Source organism: Pelodiscus sinensis, chromosome 8 (genome assembly GCF_052426305.1).
Source record: "Pelodiscus sinensis isolate ZL-2025 chromosome 8, ASM5242630v1, whole genome shotgun sequence".
In the NCBI taxonomy this organism is placed as follows: Eukaryota; Metazoa; Chordata; order Testudines; family Trionychidae; genus Pelodiscus; species Pelodiscus sinensis.
This window is the reverse complement of record NC_143059.1, coordinates 73,479,388-73,503,032: the sequence shown is the minus strand read 5'-3', so window position 1 is coordinate 73,503,032 and position 23,645 is coordinate 73,479,388. Positions and strand designations below refer to the sequence as shown.

The following is a 23,645-nucleotide window of genomic DNA, read 5'->3' as shown; positions in this document are numbered from 1 at the left end:
GGAAGCGGCGGCGCCCGGGGCGGCGCGGGGGAGCCGGAGACAAAGGGCTGGCGGGCGGCGGGATGGTGCAGAAGGAGGGGCAGGCGGCGCTGGAGGAGCGGGAGCCGCAGGGCAGCCCCAGCCCGGCCGGGGTGCCCGTGGCGCCGCTGGAGCCGGCGGGGGCCCCCGCGGGGCCGGGCCCGAGCGGCGAGGAGACGGACCCGGAGACCGAGACGGCGGCCGGGGCCCGGCGCTTCCTGTGCGGCGTGGTGGAAGGTAAGGGGTTGCCTAGGCAACGGGGGCGCGCTAGGGCCCCCCCGGGGTGCGTGTCCCGCTGCTGCTCGCCGCCCCCGCCCCGGGCCAGGCCGCGGTGGCCCCGCATCCCGCCGCGTCGTGCTCGGGCCGCAGCCTGCACACGCCCCGGGGGGGTCGGATCTGTGCTGGCCGTGGCGGGGGGGAGCCGGGGGGCGCGTCTCAGTGGCGGAGCAGCGGCTGCTGAGCCAGGCCGCATCCCGCTGAGCCTGGAGCTGAACAAATCTGCATGAATCGCCCTGCAGCACCTTAGAGACTAACACAGCACGTAGCTCGCCCCGAAGAGCTCGGGTGCAGCTACATCTTTTGTCAGCGCTAAGGTGCTGCAGGGCCATTTGCTGTTTACGTTTGTTCCTATTGCAATTGCTAATATATCCGGCTTTTTAGCGCTTATTAGTCCCAAAGTACAGGTAGCCTGGGGATAGTCAGGCACACCCCAAAATGCTCATTACAAGGTAAAAATCTACTTTGGTAATGAAAGGTGCCACATTGATAGCACTAGAAATTGAAGACCGCTAAGCACAGATGGCAGCAGCAAAAAAAGGCCTTTAGTAATACTTCCTGCTCTAAATCAGTATGTTTCATGTAAGAGACCAAATAGCTGTCAGATGGTAAGAAGCTTTTGATTATTTCTGAGTGATTTGGTTTGAATCCAAGATCTAGAGGTGAAAGGGTTTCAATCAAATTACTCATCTCATAGTCTCTCCCTCTCTCTGTCCCTCAAGATCATTTTGTTTGTTAATGTAGATTAGTTTCTAGGCCAGGGTTCGGCAACTCTTCAGATGTGGCGTGCCAAGATTTAACTTATTCACAGATCTGTGCGCGGAGGGGCGGGACAGGCTGGTCATGGTAACCATATTTTCTGAACCAGCTGCAGCTAGGGAGGATGGTTTAATTTAAACTATGAAACAGATTAAGTGCTTTATCTTTCTCATGTTAGTGTATCAAACTTCATTTGAAATAAAGTAGAATATTGTGTCCGACACACAAGATTTCAATGTTTTCTTTATTTATGGCAGGGATGGGGAACCTTTTTTGGGTCAGGGTCACTGACCTACAGAAAAAAATTTGGGGGACCATACAAGTGAGAAGCAAAAAAACTCCTCCAAACCCCCCCCCCCAACTCTCACTGTGATGTGGCCCCCAAATGAGGCACCTCACTCCTCTGGTGCTCTAGTCTCACGGGGTGAGGGGAAGGGACAGGGAGGACTGAGGGTCAGGGTTTCCCATAGGCCAGATTTACTTTTCTGGGGTTCCAGAGTTTGTGGATTTTTATGGACCCCCTTAGGCTTTGGAGTAGGGACAAAAATGTGGGGTTCCGCATGCAAGACAGAGCTTCCAGTGAGTGGGATAGGGATGGGATGCAGGATCTGGAAGGGAGGTGGTGTGCAGAAGTGGGAGAGGTTGCGAGGTCTGGGTGGGAGGTAGGCGCAGAAGCAGGCTGGGAGTTGGGTATCTGGCCAGGTGGAGGGAGCAGGAGCAAGTGAGTGTGCAGTGTGTGGCCAGAAGAAAGGGTGCAGGAACAACAGTGAATGCAGAAATAGGGTGGTGGAGGGTGCAGGAGCAAGCTGGGGGTGCAGGGTCTTGGAGGGGGGGAAGTGAGTGAGTAAGGGAGATTGAGGTGTGATGGTCTAAGCATGAGGGGAGACACTTGGCTTTGTGTATCCTTGCAGCAACTGCTGTGGCCTGTATGGTCTGGGGATGGTCCACTGCGTGATCTAGGCTGAGGCACCATTAAGGAGCCTAAAGCCCGGCACTGCCTCCTCCCACCACAGACTAATCTGCTTCAGGAAGGAGAGGGAGTGCTCTCCAGCGGTTGTGCACAGGAGATGGGGCAGGACTGAGCTCACTCCTGTGTGCTGCTGAAAATCTGCTTGCGTGCTGTAGGTTGCTGACCCCTGTTCTAGGTCTTGGCCTCATTGTTTTGGGTACTGTATGGACGAAGCAAAAAGAAGGTTCTGCTATGAAGAGCTTTCAATCTAAATATGAGCAATTGGTGGGAATCAATGTCTCAGCAATATCAGAGAGAGATAGCAAAGGTAGACAAGGACCTTAAAAGAGAAGATGAGTAGCTGATTTGTTGAGGTGGAGAAAGGGAGCAATGAAAAGTTGAAGAGGGGAATGCAACATGATCAGAGTGATGAGTCAGGAACTGTTGTAGCAGCAATGTGGGCCAAGATGACATTGGTCAAAGCCACAGAGAAAGAAGTTGATAGCTTAGGTATTGAGGGCCTGGACAAAAATTTCAGCTGCTGCTGAGGAGGAAAGGCCTTGAAGTGGACATATCGCAGAGGAGGAATTGCTAGGATCTAGATTTTTCTTGGATCTGATGGTCAAATACAGCACTCAGATTATGGCCCTTAATTACAAGGAATGAGAGTACTGTGTGTGGGAGGGTGGGAATTAAAACCGTTCTGCCTATGTTTAATGTTACTCACTGCTGGATACCCACAAAGAGATGGGGGGAAAAAAGACACAGATTTTAGATTGGACAGAAGGATATTAATCTTTACAGCTGACATGTCTTGAGCGCTCCCCTTTAAAGGGATGGAGTCAGGTTAAACATATCTTAAAACAATTCTAGCACTTTATATTAATATATTTTAATCTAAATGTACTCTTCGTTTATACTTTAACCTGCCCATTCTTTTTTTTAAGTGGGCATCTTAACTTCTCTTCATGATGATTTTTTCAAATGGTGTTCCAATTTTCATAATGTTCACAGTGAAGTGTTGTTTGTCACTTCACAATTTCAACCAGATGGGAGCAGTAGTACTACACTTTACCACTTTGTGGCGCTAAGTGACAAAAAATTGCTCCATTAAGGAAAAATAATCTTTAAAAATTTCTTAGAGTCCTCAAACTTACCTATTAAAAGTGAACTCCGTGATGTTAATTGGAGTTAATTTTTAACATAGGAAATTATCAAATTGTACCTTGTTTTAAACAGTCAAACAGTTTAACGAGAAAAGCCTGTCTCCTCTTTGTAGCGGTTTAAAATGGAAGTGCAAGAATAGTGATATGAGTGATCAAGTCTGGAAATAGGATTGTTTAACTTCAGGCTAGTGATGTAAGGGCTTGTAAATGCCTTTGCTTTGCCTTGCCAGTAGCATCATTCATCATGCAGAGCTGTTATGCTGGATGAAAATGGAAGCTTATTACATTTCACTGGTCTAGTCTTGGGTCTCTTCCACAGACTGCCAAACTGAGGCTAGTATGAAATGTCCACTTGTGACTGAAGGTGTGGATCTTTTGACACACAATACTAAATGAAATGGCTTGAATGATGATAGGCAAGTAGAAATCATTGTTTTTATCTGTCTAAAAATCTTCTGTTTTAGATGGCACCCCTCCATTTTTCACAAGCTGAAGTAATATGCCAACATTTTCTAGTTAATGCCAGCACTATTAAGAGCCCCTTAAAATAAAAAGGGGAACAAATCTTATCAGTCATTTGAGTCTGGCTTTCTGTTTGCTCAAACCCCACCTCCCATATATTTAAGCATAGTATGTGCAGATTTAGGTAATGTAACTTGTCTATATCAAGAAACACTCTAGCACTGGTGATTAGTGGAATATTGAGTTCTGAAAATGAAGTTAAAGCTGTTCATCAGACTTTTAGAATAATAATGTAATTGGGTTATTACTGTTCAGGCTACTTGTGTATTAGTGCTGACCTGACTTGTGAAGGTCATCTGCTGAGAACTTAGCTTTAGTGGTTAAAATTATCAGCGTGGATCATAACAAATTATGTAGGATGTAATTAAATTGAAAATACAGATATTTTTAGTATATTACACTTCTCTTTTTAGTTCTTTTTTTATGCAATTTTTTATTTATTTCTGTCACTGCTACATTGTTTTAAAACTGAACATAATAGAAACATTTTATGGGAGAAGTGGTTATAGTGTAGTCTTTGTATAGTGTATCTTCATGAAAAAGATAGTCTAATATATAACTGGATAATTTTAATCTTGTTTTCACAGGATTTTATGGAAGACCATGGGTTATGGAGCAGAGGAAGGAACTTTTTAGAAGGCAAGTCATGCTTCCCCTCGGATTGCAGTGCACAATCGGACAGTAAAATTATCTTCCAAGTAGACTATCAAGGCTATTCAGGCCTGACTTAGTACAGCATGTTACATATTATCTGTATTCTAGCTAGTTATGTTTCCTTTCTAGTCTTGCTCAGGCTGTTCTGGATTTGTCTCGTCTCTCAAATGTGAGCAATACCATAGTGACTGTATATTATAGCGGCCATTGATCTCAAAGACAAATGGATACATTTAAGAATGAGATCCTATAAAATGCAGATTGGTTCTACTTGTAGAATACTAATGTAGGCTTTTTTCCTCCATTATAGACTTCAGAAATGGGGACTGAATACCTACTTGTATGCTCCAAAAGATGACTACAAGCACAGGATGTTCTGGCGAGAAATGTACTCTGTGGAGGAAGCTGGTAAGTAGTTGCTGAATGAATCAGTCACTGGTACATGTGTTTGTATGATTAATCACTGTATCCAGTTTTTTAAAGGTGAGTAACAATGCAAATTAGGTGAAGATTTATGTACTGAATATCCTTGGCAATCTTGCCTAATGGTGGCTTGTATCATAAGCTTGGGTTTTCCTACACTTTAATTTTACCTTTGCATTTCACCTCTCAAACTCATTTTTTAAGACTAGGTTTGGTTTATTGTGAGATTTATCCGTCTTCGACTCTGCCTCTTCTGGCGATGTGAGGGGTTCATTTTGATTTTTTTTCCTTGTCTCTCTTGGTCATCTGGACCTTACTGTAAAGAAGGAGAAAATATTTTATTTTAAAAGTTGTGTTTTGAGTACATCAGTTTGCTCATGTGTCTGGGTGATCAAGTTCGCACATTTGCGGGGGGGGGGGGGGCGTGATTGGAATTTCAGTTTCTGGCTTAATCAGAACTTTAAGTTAAAAAATGGAAGTTTGACATTTTGAGACTTACAACTTCAGCTGATAAATAAGTCTTCTTTCGCTTTCCTACTATTCCAGCATCAGAAAAGATCTAACTGGGATAAATAGAGATACATACAGAATAGGAAGTGATTGTCTAGGAAGAAGTACTGCTCAAAGGGGTTTAGGGGTCATAGTGGACAACAAGTTAAAAATGAGTCTACAGTGTGACACTGTAGCAAAAAAAGCAAACATGATTCTGGGATGCATTAATAGGAGTGCTGTGAGCAAGACACGAGAAGTCATTCTTTCACTCTACTCTGTGCTGATTAGGCCTCAGTTGGATGATTGTGTCCCGTTCTGGGCACCACATTTAAAGAAAGATTTGGAGAAGGTCCAAAGAAGAGCAATGAAAATGATTAAAAGTCTAGAAAACATGAGCTATGAGGGAAGCCTAAAAGAATTGGGCTTGTTTAGTTTAGAAAAGAGAAGACTGAGAGGGGACATGATAGCAGTTTTCAAGTATCTCAAAACTTCTGCCTGTCAGGGTGGTTAAACACTGGAATAAATTGCCTAGGGGACTTGAGGATTGTGAAATCTCCATCACTGGACATATTTAAAAGCAGGTTAGACAAACACCTGTCAAGGATGATCTAGACCAGTGGTCTCCAACCTTTTTACACCTAAGATCACTTTTTAAGTCTCAGAACAGGCGAAGATCTACTGCCCTGCCCCTTCCTTGAAGCCCCGCCTACATTACATGAGGAAATCTAATGTAAATGTACTGCGCAGGTGCGCAGTTCAGAGAGGGCTCAAGAGCTACTCTTAGAGCCCCTGAGATCTACTGGTAGATCGCGATCTACTGGTTGGTGACCATGGATCTAGACAATGCTTGGTCCTGCTGTGAGGGTAGGGGACTGGACTCGATGACCTCTTGAGGTCTCTTGCTTTTCTATGATTCTATGAAATACAGTGTTCTTATCCAGTTGTGCCCAGTGTTGCCAAATCTAATAATTTGAAAATAAATAAAATTGAAATCTTAGGATCTGCACCTTGGGGACTTGCCACTGATTTTGAGGATAGGAGATGGCCCTTGTTCAGTTTTAAGGTGCTCTTGGCACCAGTGGAAAGAGCTCTTTTATCAAAGAGCCTTGATAGCTGACAGGGTATTTTTAGGAATCTCTTCCTTGGGTAAAGGAGAGAGACAATAACTAGGTCATTATTAAATCTTGTAGGGGCTACTTTAAATGGTTTTAAGAATACAGTTAAAAGGATGTTGCTAGATTACAATTATATTTATAAAGCAGATTTTATTATTTGTGACCACTAGCACCTTAGGCTATTACGGGGTTCCCAGGAACTTTTTTGTTTTACTTCTGTTTCTCTTGGCTTGGAGAATGACACTTGTCATTTTTTTGGGGTAACTTCTGCTCAGAGGTTTTAAAAAGTCACTGCATTCTGTACCTCAGCAGTATGCAGATATTCTAGTTACAAGCATAAAACAAAGAGTTCAAATGAAGAATTCTGTTTGATTAAATTGATGACTACATTGAATAACTTTGTTTGACCCATATAGAAATAGTGAGAAACAGTTTCAAAGCTTTTGGAGTTTATTCCATATAAACAGGTTACCATGTTTATGTAACCGTGTTTGCCACACAAACCTAAGATGAAAGGTTTTTAAAAATAGTGATAAATGTGAAATACAAATTAAAGAACAAGATAATGTAGTTATCCCTTTAATATAGTTTCTCTACATAATCAGTAATCTTAGAACATTCAAAATATTTGTTAAAGCTACCTAAAAACCCTTTGTTGGCTTGTAGCAAATGGAGTAATATAGTCCTAATATTTGAGGAAATATCTTAATTTTCTTGTTGATGAACCCTTCTGAAATATTTTGATTTCACTCTTAGAGCAACTCATGACTCTAATCTCGGCTGCCCAGGAATATGAGATAGAATTCATCTATGCCATCTCACCTGGACTTGATATCACTTTCTCAAATCCAAAAGAAGTGTCTACATTGAAACGGAAGCTGGACCAGGTAGGTCTTGTTGAAACTCTGGGCCCATATAATTTAAGAATATTTGGGACTTCCAAATAACTCAGTAACTTATGTTTGCTGTACACTTGGTGATTTTTTTTCTGACAGTATTGTGCTATCTGTATCGTATTATGATAGTAAGATTCAGAGTTTCTCATAAAATGAATAATCAGGCTTTGGGATTGAAACTCCTGCAAGGGTCAGGAAGGACTTTTTTCATCTATGGTAGTTTTGTACAATGGGCCAGTGTATATGAAGACTTTCTCAGAGGCAGGATGCTGACCTAGATGGAGGACTAGTGATCTGATCTTGAACAGCAATTCTTACTAACTGTTCTTGGGATTTTATTTCTAAAAAAATGTTTGGAACCTCAAACTAAGACTCGTTTCCAAGTGGGGAGGTGGGTACTCGTAAGACAAATTTCTGTAGGGGCAGACCCAATATGAGCGCACATCTTCTAAATTCCTGTGATGAGCTGTTCCACTTCACCTGAGGGTTGTTGAATTTGACTGCTAGGAAAGACCAAAGGATCAGTCATGCATTCTTTGGAGATAGCTAAGACATGCCTCTTCTTTCCCTCCCCCTGCCTCTAGTCTTCCCTTTATTGAAAAGAGTATAGAATTTGCAAGATACACTGTGGAAATGGAAGTACTCCATCATTTGACATTCATCTTGCGGCACTGTGCACTTTATTTATGCAGGGTACTGTGCATTTGATTTAAATGTTGACATACACTTGGGAATGTCAAATGTATTTTTAGATTACAAACTGCAAACTGAGAAACAACTGATTCCTCAAACAGAAATTGACTCATACTTTTACCAATTATCATCATTTTGTGGGTGTGGTTTTTTTGGTGGGATAAAACATTGGCTGATCCTGTAAAAAGCAAGTTAACTTTTAGAACTTTTTACTGTTTGTTTTGTTAATATTCTAAACTGTTCTCTTCACTTTTCCCTTCTGCTTTAGGTTTCCCAATTTGGTTGCAGATCTTTTGCACTGCTGTTTGATGATATTGATCACAACATGTGTGCAGCAGACAAAGAAGTCTTTAGCTCCTTTGCTCATGCCCAGATCTCCATCACTAATGAAATATATCAGTATTTAGGAGAACCAGACACATTCCTATTTTGTCCTACAGGTAAAACAACATCAGACCTAGCTTAACTTTTTGATAACTTTAAAATTAACGAGCCTTCTATTTTACTGCACCCAAGTTAAAAGTAGTCTTTCCCTAAAGCAGTGACTAAACATTTTGGGGCAAAACTGAAAATTGACCTTTAAGGAAAGAGTAAAGAAACTAAATGTTTGTGGTGTGCAACATAAGATGAATAAGAAGGATATAAACCTACATATATTTGAAGGGTATAAACACCAACTAGTCAGAAGAATTACGTTGCAAGATACAAGAAGCTTCAACTAGGAATGAGAAAAAACAAACCTTTTTTTAGTTTGACTACTATGAAATAATCCAGATTACATTTTGGAACTCTCCACAGCATGGTGAAGGTATACGGTATATGGATTTTCCCCAAATTTCTTCTCTTTACCTGTTTTGTGTCTTGCATCACTGACGCTGTCAGCAATGGTATTTTTCTATTGCTGGGCTGTAAGTTATTGCTTTAACTCAGGCTGCATAATTACTGCTGTTATTTGCAGGTACAAATGGTACTTTCAGCTCTGAATTTTGTGTGTCATGTAAATGTTGGAGACCGCCCTTTCATTTACATGTTACTGTCTGGTGTTTTTAGGGAGTGCAATCTACATATTCATGTATGGAGATTGTATCTACAGATCTACCTCTCACTTCAGTGGAACTGTTAAGTTAGAATTCTTGACCTAACTGTAACTACAGTTTTCAGTTAAATATTGTAACAAATTCAAATAAAGTGGTCATTGTAGATTCTAAGTGCTTGATGAACCTGTGGTGAGAGTCTGGCCATTTTTTCTGATTAAAACTTCCCATAGCCTGCCTAATGTAGCAACTCTGAATTCTGATTTCTTTATTACATGAGAATTGCAAGACTGGATCCAGACCCATGGTTCACTTTGTCCAGGATTGTGTCTCTGACCATGGCTAGCACCTAGTGTTTGAGGAAAAGGTGGAAGAAATCACCCACTTCTTAGTAGTTGAACATTGACTGAAGCGTGAGGCTTTAATTTTGGAAGAGATATTAGTATTCACTCGTACACCAGATAGTAATAACTGTCCTTTTTGGTGAAAAGAGGAGTTAATGGAAGATGAGCTGAAGCTGTAGCTGCTGCAGTTAAAACTGAGATGCATTTTATAGAAGGTAAAATGAGACACACACATGCAAAAGGCGTGGGGGGAGAGTAGCCAAGGCACAATGCAGTTTCTGTTTCTGGTGTTAACTTTAGTTTGTAATATCATTGCCGAATACACACATTGGAATGTTCTTATCAGTCTTATCAGCCACTCTGAGATCTGACAACTTGTATCAGCATCATCCTGTTTAGGACATTGCTCTTAGTTGCCTCTTACCATCTTGTGCATTAACTGGATGTTAATGTACTTATTTTCATGTTGCCTTATATGTCAGAGAATGCTTAAGAAACAATTCCTTATAGGAATGACCTGTCAGGTTTACCACATGCAGTGGTGGTGTAGCTGTGTTAGTCCCAGGATACTAGAAGGAAAAGGCAAATGAGGAAATATCTTTTATTGGACCAGCTTCTGTGTAGCTTGAAAGCTTGTCTCTCTCATCATTAGAGGTTGGTTCAATAAAAGATAATTCCCTCACCAACCTCATCTCAAATTTACTTTGTCCTGTCTAATTTGAAGATGATTCTTGTCCCATATCTACCTGTATCAGTGGGCTAGTAAAACTCCATTATGCCAAGATTGTCATGTCTGTTTTCATAGTACATTTCTTTCTAATGACTGTCATTACTAGTAGGATGTTTCCCCTTTTTTCCCCCCTTCTAGAATATTGTGGAACTTTCTGCTATCCAAACGTTTCCCAGTCCCCTTATTTACGGACTGTAGGAGAGAAGCTGTTACCTGGCATTGAAGTGTTGTGGACAGGTAGGAATCATGATCTTTTGTGTCGTTTAGTAGTCTTAAGTGAACTCAGGCTTTTAGTAAATAATTGTATTTGCACCAGAGAAACTACTTTGCTTTTATGTATGAGGTCTTCTTAACAATATGTAAAGTCCTCTAATTATCCAATTAAATTTTTAGGTCCTAAAGTTGTATCTAAAGACATTCCAGTAGAATCTATTGAAGAAGTTTCTAAGATCATCAGGAGAGCTCCAGTCATCTGGGATAATATTCATGCTAATGATTATGATCAGAAGAGGCTGTTTCTTGGGCCATATAAAGGTCGATCGACTGAGCTTATTCCTCGACTGAAGGGAGTCCTGACCAATCCAAACTGTGAATTTGAAGCCAATTACGTTGCTATTCACACACTTGCAACTTGGTACAAATCCAACATGAATGGAGTAAGGAAAGATGTGGTGATGAGTAAGTAGATTTATATGGTTTAATAGTTCATTGTCATTTGATTTGGGGCAAGGGAAGGACAACTGGACCAACTTGTTAAAGGTCTTGTAGAAATGATTACTTTAAGTGCCAGATCATGTTGTGGTGTGCTGACCCTAGGGGTATGTCTAGACTGCATCCCTCTGTCTGCAGAGAAATGCAGATTAGGCAGATCGTCATTGCAAGTGAAGCAGGGGATTTAAATATCCCGGGCTTAATTTGCATAAAAATGGCTGCCGTTTTTGCCGACTCGGCACTTTGTTGGCAAAAAGCGGTAGTCTAGAGGGGGAATCTGTCGAGAACGAAAGCCTTTTTCGACAGATCCCTTATGCCTCCTTGCAGGTGGCATAAGGGATCTGTTGAAAAAGGCTTTCTTTCACAACAGATCCCCCTCTAGACTACCGCTTTTTGCCAACAAAGTGCCGAGTCGGCAAAAATGGCAGCCATTTTATGCAAATTAAGCCCGGGATATTTAAATCCCCGCTTCATTTACAATGTCAACCTGCCTAATCTGCATCTGTCTGCTGACGGAGGAATGCAATCTAGACATACCCTAATACTGGTTTCCAGGTGCCAAGCTTTCTTTTTAAGAGCCTTTTTCATGCCTGTTTTAGAAGTTAGGTCGGGGTGGGCAATAATTTTTTACTGGGGACATTTCAGAAATGTTTGAAGTGGCCCCGAGCCACACCGGAAGGGGGCAGGGCCTCAAGTGGAAGGGATGGGGCCAGGACACTTCCCTACTTCCCCACCCACAGACCAAGATTGGTCTGGCAGTGGGGGAGCGAGTGAAGTCTTTGCTCCCCCCCATTGGTTCCTCCATGCCCCTGATGGAGGGAGGAGACTTCACATGCTCTCCCTTCTGCCCCCAGGCTCATCAGGGCTTGGGGACGAGGGGGGGGGGGGGGAGTGCGTGAAGTCTCCTCCTGCCCTGCCAGGAGCATGTGGTGCTTTTAAGTGCTGCACGCTCCTTGCAGGGTGGGGAAAACTTAATGCACTTCCCCCCCTGCCCCCAGGGCCTCCACAGGCTGGCTGGATCAACCCACTTGGTCAGCCAGATCTAGCCTACGGAGGAGGCCCTTTTGCCCACCCCTGGGCTAGGGCAGTATGTTGCCCACCCCTGGGCTAGGGCAGTATGTTGAAGGGATAATTTAGAACCCAGCAGGTCTTGTCAATCCCTTTCCTTCAGTGGAAAGGAAGTATTCTTGAGGACTGAAGTTGGCAGATTTTTGGGATGTTAACTATCCCATTCCATGCAGCAGTGTAAACATATTCAGCCATGTAAACAAACATGTGAAAGACCCAAATGTACACTGGTTATGGATGCTTCCCGATCACTTTAACCATTGATTCTTTGTGCCAGACATTTCTGCACACCACACCATAGTGCAATGGAGTATACAGAGCTGTTGCATTGATAATTTGACATTCAATTACAGTGCATCTAGATAGTTGCTTATTGCCCTTTTTTCAGGCTTGCAGCCAAATTGTGTAGTTACTTTCCTAAGCAATCTGTGAATGTAATCTGTGATGTGTGTTGTGTTTTTCTTTTTCCTGGAATTACATTAAAAATTGTGCAAACTTATTTCCCCTCACAAATCCTTTTAAATTTGGTGTGCCCAGAGTATCTAGAAGATCAGTTCCCATATATTCTGCTCCATTTTGATCTAAGAGGCCTCCACTCAGATCAAGAAGGAATGTTGCATGATTGGATTTGTACTCTTTGTTGGCTGTACTTCCATGCTGAAGCTGAGGAGACTGCGATTTTCTGTTTTACATGCGTTGGATGCCGTAGTTCTGGCTTGTTTAAGTGTTGTTTTTTTCAAACTTTTCCTGTAGCTGACACTGAAGACAGCACAGTATCAATACAAATTAAGTTGGAAAACGAGGGGAGTGATGAAGATCTTGAAACTGACGTCCTGTATAGCCCTCAAATGGCTCTGAAGCTGGCTTTAACAGAGTGGCTGCAGGAGTTTGGAGTACCTCACCAATACAGCAGTGAGTTGAATTTGCTTGAGTTTTGTCTTGGTACCGTAGGAAATGCTGTTAAACAGGTGAAATGGGTTAGGTTTCGGGCTAAAGCAAATGGTTTAAAAGAAACAAAAATATTTCCATAGTAATGAAGTATTAAACGTTTTGGGAAGGAACTGTAACAGGTTCTATGAAAGATGGTCCTGGCTGAAATGAGGAGAGCATCTCTTGTGGTGCCAGAAGTCCCAGGAGGTGGTGGTGTCATACTGGACTGGCCCCAGTGCTCTGCACTTCCATAGTTGCTAGGAATCTGGAAAAGATGGGGGTCTCTTCTGGAGGGGATGTGAGATGACTTAAAAACTAATAGCATGCCCCATGGAAGCTGTTGGATTGGTTCCTCTGATGCCCATTTTCAGGAATGGTGTCCCCTTAGCACAATACAGATGAGTTGTCACTGCAGTAGGAGCCAGATTCTGAAGCAGAACCCATGGATCTGTGGGGCCTGTTGTTCCTGCCAGATCAGAGCTTGACATATAGTATGTCATTTCTGAAAGAATCAGGGATATCCCACTGCACACTAGCTCCTGTTTCTCAAAAATACCTTGAGAGCATCAATTATCCTATTGGACAGCTCTCTGGTTCAAGTCTTACCAGGATTTAATAGAACTGGCTCTCAGGAAGAGGTGATGAGAACATCCAGTTCCTTTCTCTTTTTAATCCTTAACCCCTCAAAAGACCTAGTCTGCCTGAATCTTAGGTCTTGTCTACACTGGCACGTTGTGTTGCCAAAAACTGCCTTTTGGCAACTAAACAGTAAGAGCGTTTACACTGCAATGCGACTTTTGTTGGGGAAAAAAACACAAGTTTTGGTGACACACAAGCCTTCCAGCCAAACCTTCCCAGTGTAAAAGTTTTAGGGCCATATGGAATGGGGCAGCACTCGCCTCCTGCAAGCGCCCTGGTCTGGCTGAGTGCATTTACGTGCACTGTCTCTTTAAAAGCCTTTTTAGCTACTCAGCCCTCTGACCTAGTCATGCAGCCTCATGTGAAATCACAGGTTCTTCTGGGGTATATACTTTACCAGGGGCCCATCCCAGTGCCCCCGTAGTGCCTCTCATTCTGTCCATCCTATTGTCTGTTTTCCCCACTCAGTATGAAAGTGGTACCTCCAGGGCATCTGCTCTTGGAGCCAGTTCTAAGCAGCTTCCCACTGGGAGCTGTCCTTGGTTCTGCCAGCCACCCTGACCTTCTCCCTTATAGGTCTAGGCTGCAACTGAGCTGCTTCTAGTCCTGCAGCTTCTTATCTAGTCCTTCCTGGCCCCTGATTAGCTGGTTTCTTCCTTGCTACTCTCGCCCCTAGAGGACTTCTCTATGGCTTGTTTGGACTTAGGACCTAGCCCTGGTATGTCTCTGTGTAGTCCTATGGCTCCTCAGAGACTAACACAATATATAGCCTCGTGGGCTTTCTTGGGTAAAATCCTCATCTGATGAAGTGGGTTTTATCCATGAAAGCTCATTATGCTTCTCAGGATATCCATAGCCTTAGGATCAGTAGTGCTACCTATTATGGAGTCACTCTCCTCTCATCAGTGATTTTTAAGGTTATACCTGGACTTGAAGAACCTGAGGGACCATTGAGGGTGGTCTGTATTACCCTGGGCTCTAGACTGCTAGAAGAAAGGTGCACATACACTCTTACCCAGCTGCTTTCAAGTATTTGTCAGCTCATAGCAGGGCAAAATCTCCTTAAGGTTCTACAGAGCCATATTATCAGAGAACCCATAAGTGTGGCTTTATTGATAATTTTTTATTCTCACCATAGTTGCAAACGGTGCCAATAGGTGCTAACTGGTCTTTTTAGAAAACTGCTTCCCTCACATGTGTACCACAAATCTATATGGGAGGGGAAATCTCCAAATGTCTGTCCTGGTAAATCTCTTGAGTGAGCTTTATGCTTTGACAGATTTATATTCTTAGCAGCACTGTATGGACGTCAGTAATGATCATTCAGCCTCCCTTGACAACCGATCATGCTTATTATTCAGAATGTAGAAAAGTTGGTAGAGATTGCAAACTTTAACTTGTTTGTTCTGTTCTCAGGTAGGCAAGTGGCCCATAGCGGTGCTAAAACCAGCGTAGTTGATGTGGGGCCTCTGATTGCACCATCCTCTTTAACTGCAACAACTGTGGTTACCACCGTTTACCAGGAGCCCATTATGAGTCAGGGGGCAGCACTGAGCAGTGAGCCACCAGCACTGGTCAAGGAGGAAGAAAAGAAGCAGTCTGAAGAGGAACCAATGGACATGGTGGTGGAAAAGCTAGAAGACACAGACAAGAATGTTAATCAGATACTGACAGATATAGTTGAAGCTAAAATGTCGGAGGAGCTAAAACCAATGGATACTGATAAAGAGAGCATAGTTGAATCCAAGTCCCCAGAGATGTCTATGCAGGAAGACTGTGGTAGTGACATTGCCCCAATGCAGACTGATGAACAGATGAATAAGGAACAGTTTGTGCCTGGGCCAAATGAGAAGCCTCTCTACACGGTAGAACCGGTGACTCTAGAGGATCTGCAGTTACTTGCTGATTTGTTCTACCTTCCATATGAACATGGACCCAAAGGTGCACAGATGCTGAGAGAGTTCCAGTGGCTCAGAGCAAATAGCAGTGTTGTCAGTGTTAATTGTAAAGGAAAGGACTCTGAAAAAGTGAGTGTTACTAAGTCTTACCTTCCTTTCCTACATTATAAGCCTAAGCAGCTTTACACATTTCCTATAATACAGGGAGACTGCCGGGGGACAGCTTTCTTGAAGCCCAAGAGCTGCATGTCATTATTTTTAAAAGAATGTAAAGAGTAGATCATATAGCCCAATGGCAGCTGTGTGCAGGGGTCTGCAAAGACTGCCAGCCATTTGACCAGAGAAGCACAATTCAGCCTGCCATCTTGTAGCAGCAGTAGTGAAAGGGTATTGAGCAATGGTTAGCGGTCAGAACTTTAATGAAAGATCCTATGCATTAAAGGAACCATGAAGTACAGCATAGTGCAGTGCTTTGTTTGGAGAAAGCTGGTCTCTACAAGAATGTTTTTGATCTTGTGGATCTTTTGTCTTCCCCAATAGATTGAAGAATGGCGCTCCCGAGCAGCCAAGTTTGAAGAGATGTGCAGCTTGGTGATGGGAATGTTCACTCGCCTCTCTAACTGTGCCAACAGGACAATCCTTTATGACATGTACTCCTATGTCTGGGATATCAAAAGTATCATGTCAATGGTGAAGTCTTTTGTGCAGTGGTTAGGTAAGAGCACTGGGATCGGGTTTATACTCCGATAGTGTACCTCTTTTGTTTTTAATTAGCCCACGGGAAAAATATTTGACAGAAAATGCATTAATTTGGTTGAATTTGATCTTCATTAAAATATTTCCTGCCTCACTATTCTGAAACACTGCTCACTCTACTTTGAATTGGTACTTGTATGATGAGTAACAGTGTTCAGTGATTGGCAGTTAAATGGAACTTCAGGCTTTTCTTCTTGGGCTAATGAAACTGAAATCTCATCTGTGGAACTTAAGTGCTGAGTTTAACTTGCTCTGACTGAATGCACACTGGACTCTGCCATGTAACCTTGACACCCTTATGTGATTGGAAATGACACTATGAAATGTGACCACATCAGCCATCTGCTGCTTGCTCTGTCTTGATAACATTATTGCTGTCTTCAACAGAATAATTGCAGAAGCGACCTTTCAGTGGGCCTGGCCAAGAGGAAGCCGATCCTCCCAGCCCTTGCGCATGCGAGCTTTAGCATAAGGCTATTCTGGTGCAAAATGGTTTGCTTTAACATTTTCCAAACAGCTGATTTTTGGCAAAGGGTGGAAATTATGGAGCTCTGTAAGTCAGCTTTTGTTCAGAGGTAATCTAAGGTTTTTAAACAGAGCTTGAAAGACTTTTTTGTATGCAGCTTTTTTTGCTGAAACACATTTTTTGGGGATCTTAAGTTGGCAGATAGCACCAGCATGGCCTGGGTTCTTCTAGTGACCTCATTTCACTTTCAGGTTTCAATCCAGCTGTAAGGAATATGCTGTGGATTTGCTTGATGTACACAGCAGGCTGCAAAGCTGATGGTCTCACGTCACAATTTTTGTAGATGTCACAAACCTCACAGTGGATAACCATTACACAGCCTTTGTCTAGTTCTAGTGTTTCAGTTCTTAAATCTTACTAACTTGTAGCTAGGTTTCAATAATTGACAGAAGACCTAGCTTGCCTCAGTGAAGGCAGGTATTCTACAAAAACTTCTTGTGTCTTGTGCAGTTGCAATATGAAAAGATTTGTTAAAGAGGTGAGCAAATATCAGACTTTTATAATGTATAGGGAGCAAACATAATAATTGTAAGGTCTTTGAAAATAGACCGATAGTATTTAGTGTGTGAACATGCCTCCATCCCAGTGCAACTTCAAAGTTTGACTTAATGATTCCTTAAAGCTCAAAAATGCTTAATGTTTATCTGGCTTTCTATTGAGTTGTAAGCATATAACTCAATTAAATGTTTAAAAATGTAGGCCAGAGTTTTCAAAGGAAGTCATCCTAGTTTTGTCTGCTTCAAGTTTTGCATTTCTAATTTGTGCCCCCTTGGGCCTTATTTTTCTAAACATCTGCTGCTCCCAGTGACTGTAGCTGAAATTGTGCATTACTCTGCCTTTTGAAAAGCAGATCCAAGCTGTTCCAAGTTATGCTCTCAAAAATTGAGGAGGCAATCCGCATCAGGAGCCACTTCTGCCAATATTGGCCTTGTTCAATCTCAGTCCCTCAACTTCTCTGAAGTAGCCAGAACGCCTAGTAAGAATTCTGACTGTTGTAACTGCTGCTTCCCCTGCCCCGGGAATGTGATTTGGGAGGAGAGACCCTTCCGTCTCCTTATTCTTTTTAGTTGTTTAATTTTACATTCGTTAAAAAAGCGCAGTAAAAGTGCAGTTGAGACAAAGATTTTCAACAGGAATACATTTCTATAGTGCTTATTAACCTGGCTTCTGTAAGTGAGGGGGAAATCTCGCTCCCCTGGGGTACAGAGACCCCAGAAGGGTCCGAGGCCGGAGGTCAAATCAGTGAGGCAGGAGAGAAACTTAGAAGAGAAAACTTTATGATGCATGCATGCAGGCTGTCACTTCCAAGAGTGAAGCAGCAGCCCTGACAGACAGATTCAGGTATCCTTTATACAGAATGCTTAGACAGTTCAGTTGTGGATTGTTCTTCTTTAACATATCAAAGTCTCAGCAGAAGTACTCTGAGACTTCTGTTCACCCCAGGAGTGCTAGAAGTAAGTTTTTACAGTACACAAAGCCACATGAGAACTTGAGTGGAGGAGTCTACAAGGCAAACTGTGACAAAGATAAGGGTTTACATGACAAATTGTGACAGACTAGGAGTATCCATGAACTTGAGATAGGCATTGTAAGGGTCTTTGATTAGAGTTAATTTGATTTCACTCTGATACAGGGAGAGAGGCCTGGAAAACTTTTTAAACCTTACAGCAGTTTTCTTTTAGAGAGTTTTGATTTCTGCACAGTCCCCCCTTAGACACAATTGGAGTTATTTGATTTTCCCCACAATTCCCCCCTTTAATACTCCTATTGGAGTATTACTCAAAGTTTATTCTGGACATTCTTAGGTATTCTTCCTTTGCTAGGATGAAGTTTCATCTTAGAGGGAGGTTTTCTTTATCTGCTGGGTAAATGACCCACTGCCCATTCAACCCCAGATCTTTACCAGTGCCAATTTTGCTTTCAAAACACAATGGAAACATAGTCCCTGATGGATGTAATGCTTGAGTAAGGGGAATCTCTGAGGCAATCAGCTTTTTATGCCAAATCTGCCGGTTCCCCCCCATGACTATGTACTTCTGGCACAGTGTTATCATTCTGGGCATCTACCCACTCCCGCTCTCCTGTAGAGTACTGACTACCAGTAGATCTGAATTTTAGGGGTCTGGTCCACAGGGAGGCAGGAGTTGGGATAAACTGTAATGGTAAAAGGCCTTCAGAGCCTTCTATAAGCTGTTCACATATCCAACAGTCACTTGTATCACTTGTATTGGTGAGGGACACAACCTTTTGCAGGGCTTCCCAATAAGGGTGGGGAAAGTTATATACTAAGGCTATTCTGACTACTAAAAGAAGGAAAACAATCCTCATCCTATTATAGTATTTTAAATTTTTAAAGTAGAAAGGATAATAATAATAATATAGTAATTATCTAGCAACTAGCAAAGCAGTCTTTTAACTAAACTTAATCAGTTAGTATTGTTTGGCTTGCCTCTGCAGGCACTCTTCGAGATTTCGTAGTCTCTTAGTTCACTCAATACTGGAATGGATTTCCCTTTGTGAGAGCTACAGGGCTCCAGGCTCACCTGTAGGTCTTTGCTGGCACAGTCCTACCTCTCAGGTTGTACCTCGAAGCTCCTGGTGGAGGCCGGTTTGGTAACAGTCTGGTTTGAGAGTCTGCCGCCTCGGTCCGCTGAACCTCGTCCTCAGGTGATTCCTCCAGGGAGGGGTCCTGGGTGACGGGGTCAATCAGCTCTGTGGGATCTGCAGTTCGGCATACATGACTTGCGTGGATCCACGAGCGGCGCTCCTTCACCTTTACTGCTGTGTGGGTGATGAACAGCACTTGGAATGGTCCTTTCCACCGGGCTGTCAGGGAATTCTTTCTGCTATGTTCCTTCACGAACACGTAGTCGCCTGGTTGGATGTTGTGGCACGGCACATCAGTAGGTGCTGGGAGGGCTTCCTTTACCTGCAGGTGCAAGCTCTCCTAACCGTCATTTTATGTCTAGATTTCTTCTTTCTGTGTGGCTGCTAGCCTGTGGGCCTCCTGCAACATTAAACTGCTTACAAATCACACATGAATTAGATATTCTTGACAGCTTCTAGGTGCACGCCTGGGGCGTACCATTGTTTTGGGATTTGTGAGGCCACCCCCCTTTTGCTCATGTGTGTCACTTGATGAGACACCTGAGCAAGCTGCCGTGTGAGAGATTTTTGGGGCAACTGGGCAGCCATCAGGTGCACCCATTATCCCAGCTGGGGATAAGGAGCAGCCTGCTTTCTCCCAAAGGTTTTTCTCTGCAGGTTGAGCAGCTTGCTGTAGTTCTATCAGGTCCTGCAAAGAAACAGGGAGGGAAAGAGAGACCAGAATCTGAAAGGGAGCCAGAGGTCCATGTGCTGCTGCATGTCTGGCTGCTGCATCAGCACTCCCATTACCCAGAGAAACAGGATCAGTGGCACCTGTGTGGGCCGGGCAATGGGTAATAGAAAGGGATGTGGGTAGCTGAATAGCATCAAGGAGTTGGGAGATAAGGGGACCATGAGAGATAGCAGAGCCAGAAGGGGTAAGGAAACCTCGTTGTTTCCAAATTTGTCCTGTGGCATGACAGACAGAGAAAGCATACTTTGAGTCAGTATAAATGGCAGCAGACTGTCCGGGCGCTAAAAGGCAAGCACGAATTAAAGCGATGAGCTCAGCAGCCTGAGCTGATTTTGATTCCTGGAAGAGAAAAGGCCTCTAAAACATCATTATCTGAGACCACTGCATATCCAGCCTTTAGTTTACCAACTGAATTTCTTTTATATGAGCCTTCAGTATACAATACAAGATTTGCATTTTCCAGCAGTTGATCAGACAAATCTTGGGGAGGCTTTACACAGTGCCCAAGCAATTCTTCACAGTTATGGGTATGTACTTTACCAGTAGAGGGTAAAGGAGAAAAAGTAGCTGGGTTAAGTACATTACATCTTTGAATTACCACATTTGGGGAAGAGAGGATAACATTCTCATACAGGGTTTGTCTCTGAACAGATAGGTGCTGAGTGCGGTGTCGCTGTAAGAGAGCAGAGACAGCATGAGGGACCTGTAAGATAATGCTGTGGCCTAATGTGACAGGTTGGGCCTTTTTAAAGTAATTCAGCAGCAGCTGCAACAGCCTTCAGACAAAGTGGGAACCCACGGGCTACTGAGTCCAGTGTTGCAGAAAAATAAGCTACTGGACGAGGTGTGTGTCCAAGGGGTTGACAGAGAGCTTCAGCTGCAATTCCATCCTGTTCATGACAAAACAGAGTAAAAGGCTTGCTATATTTAGGTAAGCCCACTGTGCAGAAGAGTTTTAAGGGAAAGGAAAGCAGATTCACATTCTGGGGACCAGGTCACTGGGTCAGGAGCTAAGATTAAGAGTAGAATAGTAAGGGGTTTGGTGAGTTCAGAAAAGTTAGGAATCCATTGTCTGCAATATCCTGCTGCACCCAGAAATTTGTATACCTGACTTTGGTGAAAGGGTGAGGAATGAAAAAAACTTGAGATTCGCTCAGGTGTTAACTGGCGGCCATCTCCTAAAAGTAAATGTTCCAAGTACTGAACTCTTTGTTTTACAAATTGCAATTTGGCTTTGGAAGCCTTGTGACCCTTTTTAGCAAGACACTTTAACACATAGAGGTATCAGTTTTACATCTTTCCTCAGTTTTACTAGCAATTAGCACATCATCAACATACTGAACTAACACAGAACTGCAGGGAAGAGAGAGAGAATTAAGGTCAGTTTTTAAAAACTGAGAAAACAGAGTAGGGCTTTTACAATAACTTTACAAAAACATGTCCAGGTTAATTGATGACCCTGAAAGGAAAAGGCAAAGAGAAATTGGGAATTCTTATGCACTGGAATAGAAAAGAAGGCAGAACATAAATCTATTACAGAAAACCAGGTTAGGTACTACTGGAAATCTAGGGATTACAAACTTATTAATGGCTCTTAGGTTTTCTTCAAATCTATAGATTTGCTTTTTCACAGGTAGTATAGGTGTATTACATGGTGAAGTTGTATAAACAAGTATCCCTTGTTTAAGGAGGGAGAGATTACAGGCTTAATGCCCTCTTGTGCCTCCCTAGCCAATAGATACAGGGGTACCCTCGGGAAAGGCTTGTTGTGTCTGTATGTCATTTGCACTGGTGTTGCAGAGGCTAGCAACCCCACTTCATTCACATGGGCTGCCCACAATGTCTCTGGGACATCTGAGAGGTCCAGGAGGGGTGTATGTCCTGAGGTCTCATCAGATTCCTCTGAGAGTAGTAATGCCATCAAATTTGGAGCCTGATAGGGGGGGAAGGTCAACAAATATCCCTTCCTCTCTACAGAGAAGGTTTGCACCCAATTTACACAACAAGTCATGTCCCATAAGGTTTACAAGAGAACAGGGAGATAACAGGAAAGAATGTTCAGCTGACAAGGGTCCAAAGCGGGTGGGGGTGCAGATGGCACATCTGGGGAATCAAGCTGTTTCTTTAGAGTAGCCAATTCTTGCTGCAGCTTTTCAATAGAATCTTTTTTGCTAGCCATAATGCTCTGATTATATTTTTTTACTGCCACATCCTCCCAGAGGCACCAATATTCCATCTGGTTAGGATGTTTTTCCTCGAGGAAAACTCTAAGATAAGCAAGCTTTTGTAAGTCAAAGTTCTAGTTGTCATTTATTCTGGGAATTCCCCTGAGTATAGCCATTCCAAATGCTCAATAATTCCTTAAGTCTCCTTAGTTTCAAACCTGCAGGCAATACCTAGCTGACTGATCATCTGAGACAAGGGAGTCCCAGGCTGTGAGAAACCTTTTCTCTCAGTAGGAGACAGACTTGAGGGAGCAATCTTATCCATGTTAGCACTGTCTTGTCCAAGGACAGCGCAGGAGCCCAACAGTACTACCCTCTCCAAGGATAGTACAGGCGTCCAGCAACACTACCCTCTCCAAGGATAGTGCGGGAGTCCACACAAACTGTCAGCTTCACTCACACTCCTTATGTGCCGGGGGAAACCGCCCTTGCTTTCAGCAGCTGTGCAGTGACACTGACAGCGCTGGTGCGGCTGCAGTCCCCCTCCGGACTTCACTCACTCAAAACCATGCGCTTGGACTCGCCACCAATCAGTCAGCAACAACAACAACAACAACAAAATCCAACCCCTATTTGGCTATACCCAGTGTTTTCGTTTTAAGTTTCCCTCAAGCCTCTTAACAAAAAATTTTAAGTAAAAGATGACTCTTACCGCCAGCCGGTCCAGCTGGTGACGAGAACAGGGAGGCGGACCGGGGGATTTTAAATGGATCCCTTACCCTCCAGATGCGCGCTGTAGTCCGTTCCCATTCCCCGTCATCAGCCTTTCCAACTGGAGTTCCAAGCCATCCCACTTCTGACACCAAATTGAGGGGGAAATCTCGCTCCCCTGGGGTACAGAGACCCCAGAAGGGTCCGAGGCCGGAGGTCAAATCAGTGAGGCAGGAGAGAAACTTAGAAGAGAAAACTTTATGATGCATGCATGCAGGCTGTCACTTCCAAGAGTGAAGCAGCAGCCCTGACAGACAGATTCAGGTATCCTTTATACAGAATGCTTAGACAGTTCAGTTGTGGATTGTTCTTCTTTAACATATCAAAGTCTCAGCAGAAGTACTCTGAGACTTCTGTTCACCCCAGGAGTGCTAGAAGTAAGTTTTTACAGTACACAAAGCCACATGAGAACTTGAGTGGAGGAGTCTACAAGGCAAACTGTGACAAAGATAAGGGTTTACATGACAAATTGTGACAGACTAGGAGTATCCATGAACTTGAGATAGGCATTGTAAGGGTCTTTGATTAGAGTTAATTTGATTTCACTCTGATACAGGGAGAGAGGCCTGGAAAACTTTTTAAACCTTACAGCAGTTTTCTTTTAGAGAGTTTTGATTTCTGCACAGTCCCCCCTTAGACACAATTGGAGTTATTTGATTTTCCCCACATAAGTTAAACACATTGAACCAAAATTTGTTTCACCATGGCATGTTCAATGGTCCACTGACAGTTCATTTTCTTCACCTCTCCTCCCAGTCCAGCTAGCATTC

General features: G+C 43.1%; 1 protein-coding gene across 2 annotated transcripts in view; it reads left to right on the top strand.

Annotated features, from left to right (window-relative positions):
- OGA (O-GlcNAcase) overlaps positions 1–23,645 on the top strand; it is a 44,408-nt gene continuing 20,763 nt past the window's right edge. Inside the window, exons 1-10 of one of the 2 annotated variants that reach the window (XM_075934506.2) lie at positions 1–255; positions 4,278–4,329; positions 4,655–4,752; positions 7,131–7,261; positions 8,232–8,403; positions 10,210–10,308; positions 10,465–10,749; positions 12,604–12,762; positions 14,836–15,446; positions 15,858–16,032. In XM_075934506.2, coding sequence (XP_075790621.1) covers positions 63–255; positions 4,278–4,329; positions 4,655–4,752; positions 7,131–7,261; positions 8,232–8,403; positions 10,210–10,308; positions 10,465–10,749; positions 12,604–12,762; positions 14,836–15,446; positions 15,858–16,032 — 1,975 coding nt within the window. In that variant the 5' untranslated portion in view covers positions 1–62. Of the gene's footprint in view, positions 256–3,196; positions 3,585–4,277; positions 4,330–4,654; positions 4,753–7,130; positions 7,262–8,231; positions 8,404–10,209; positions 10,309–10,464; positions 10,750–12,603; positions 12,763–14,835; positions 15,447–15,857; positions 16,033–23,645 lie in introns of those variants that run through there. The other variant, XM_075934507.2, reaches the window with a different exon arrangement.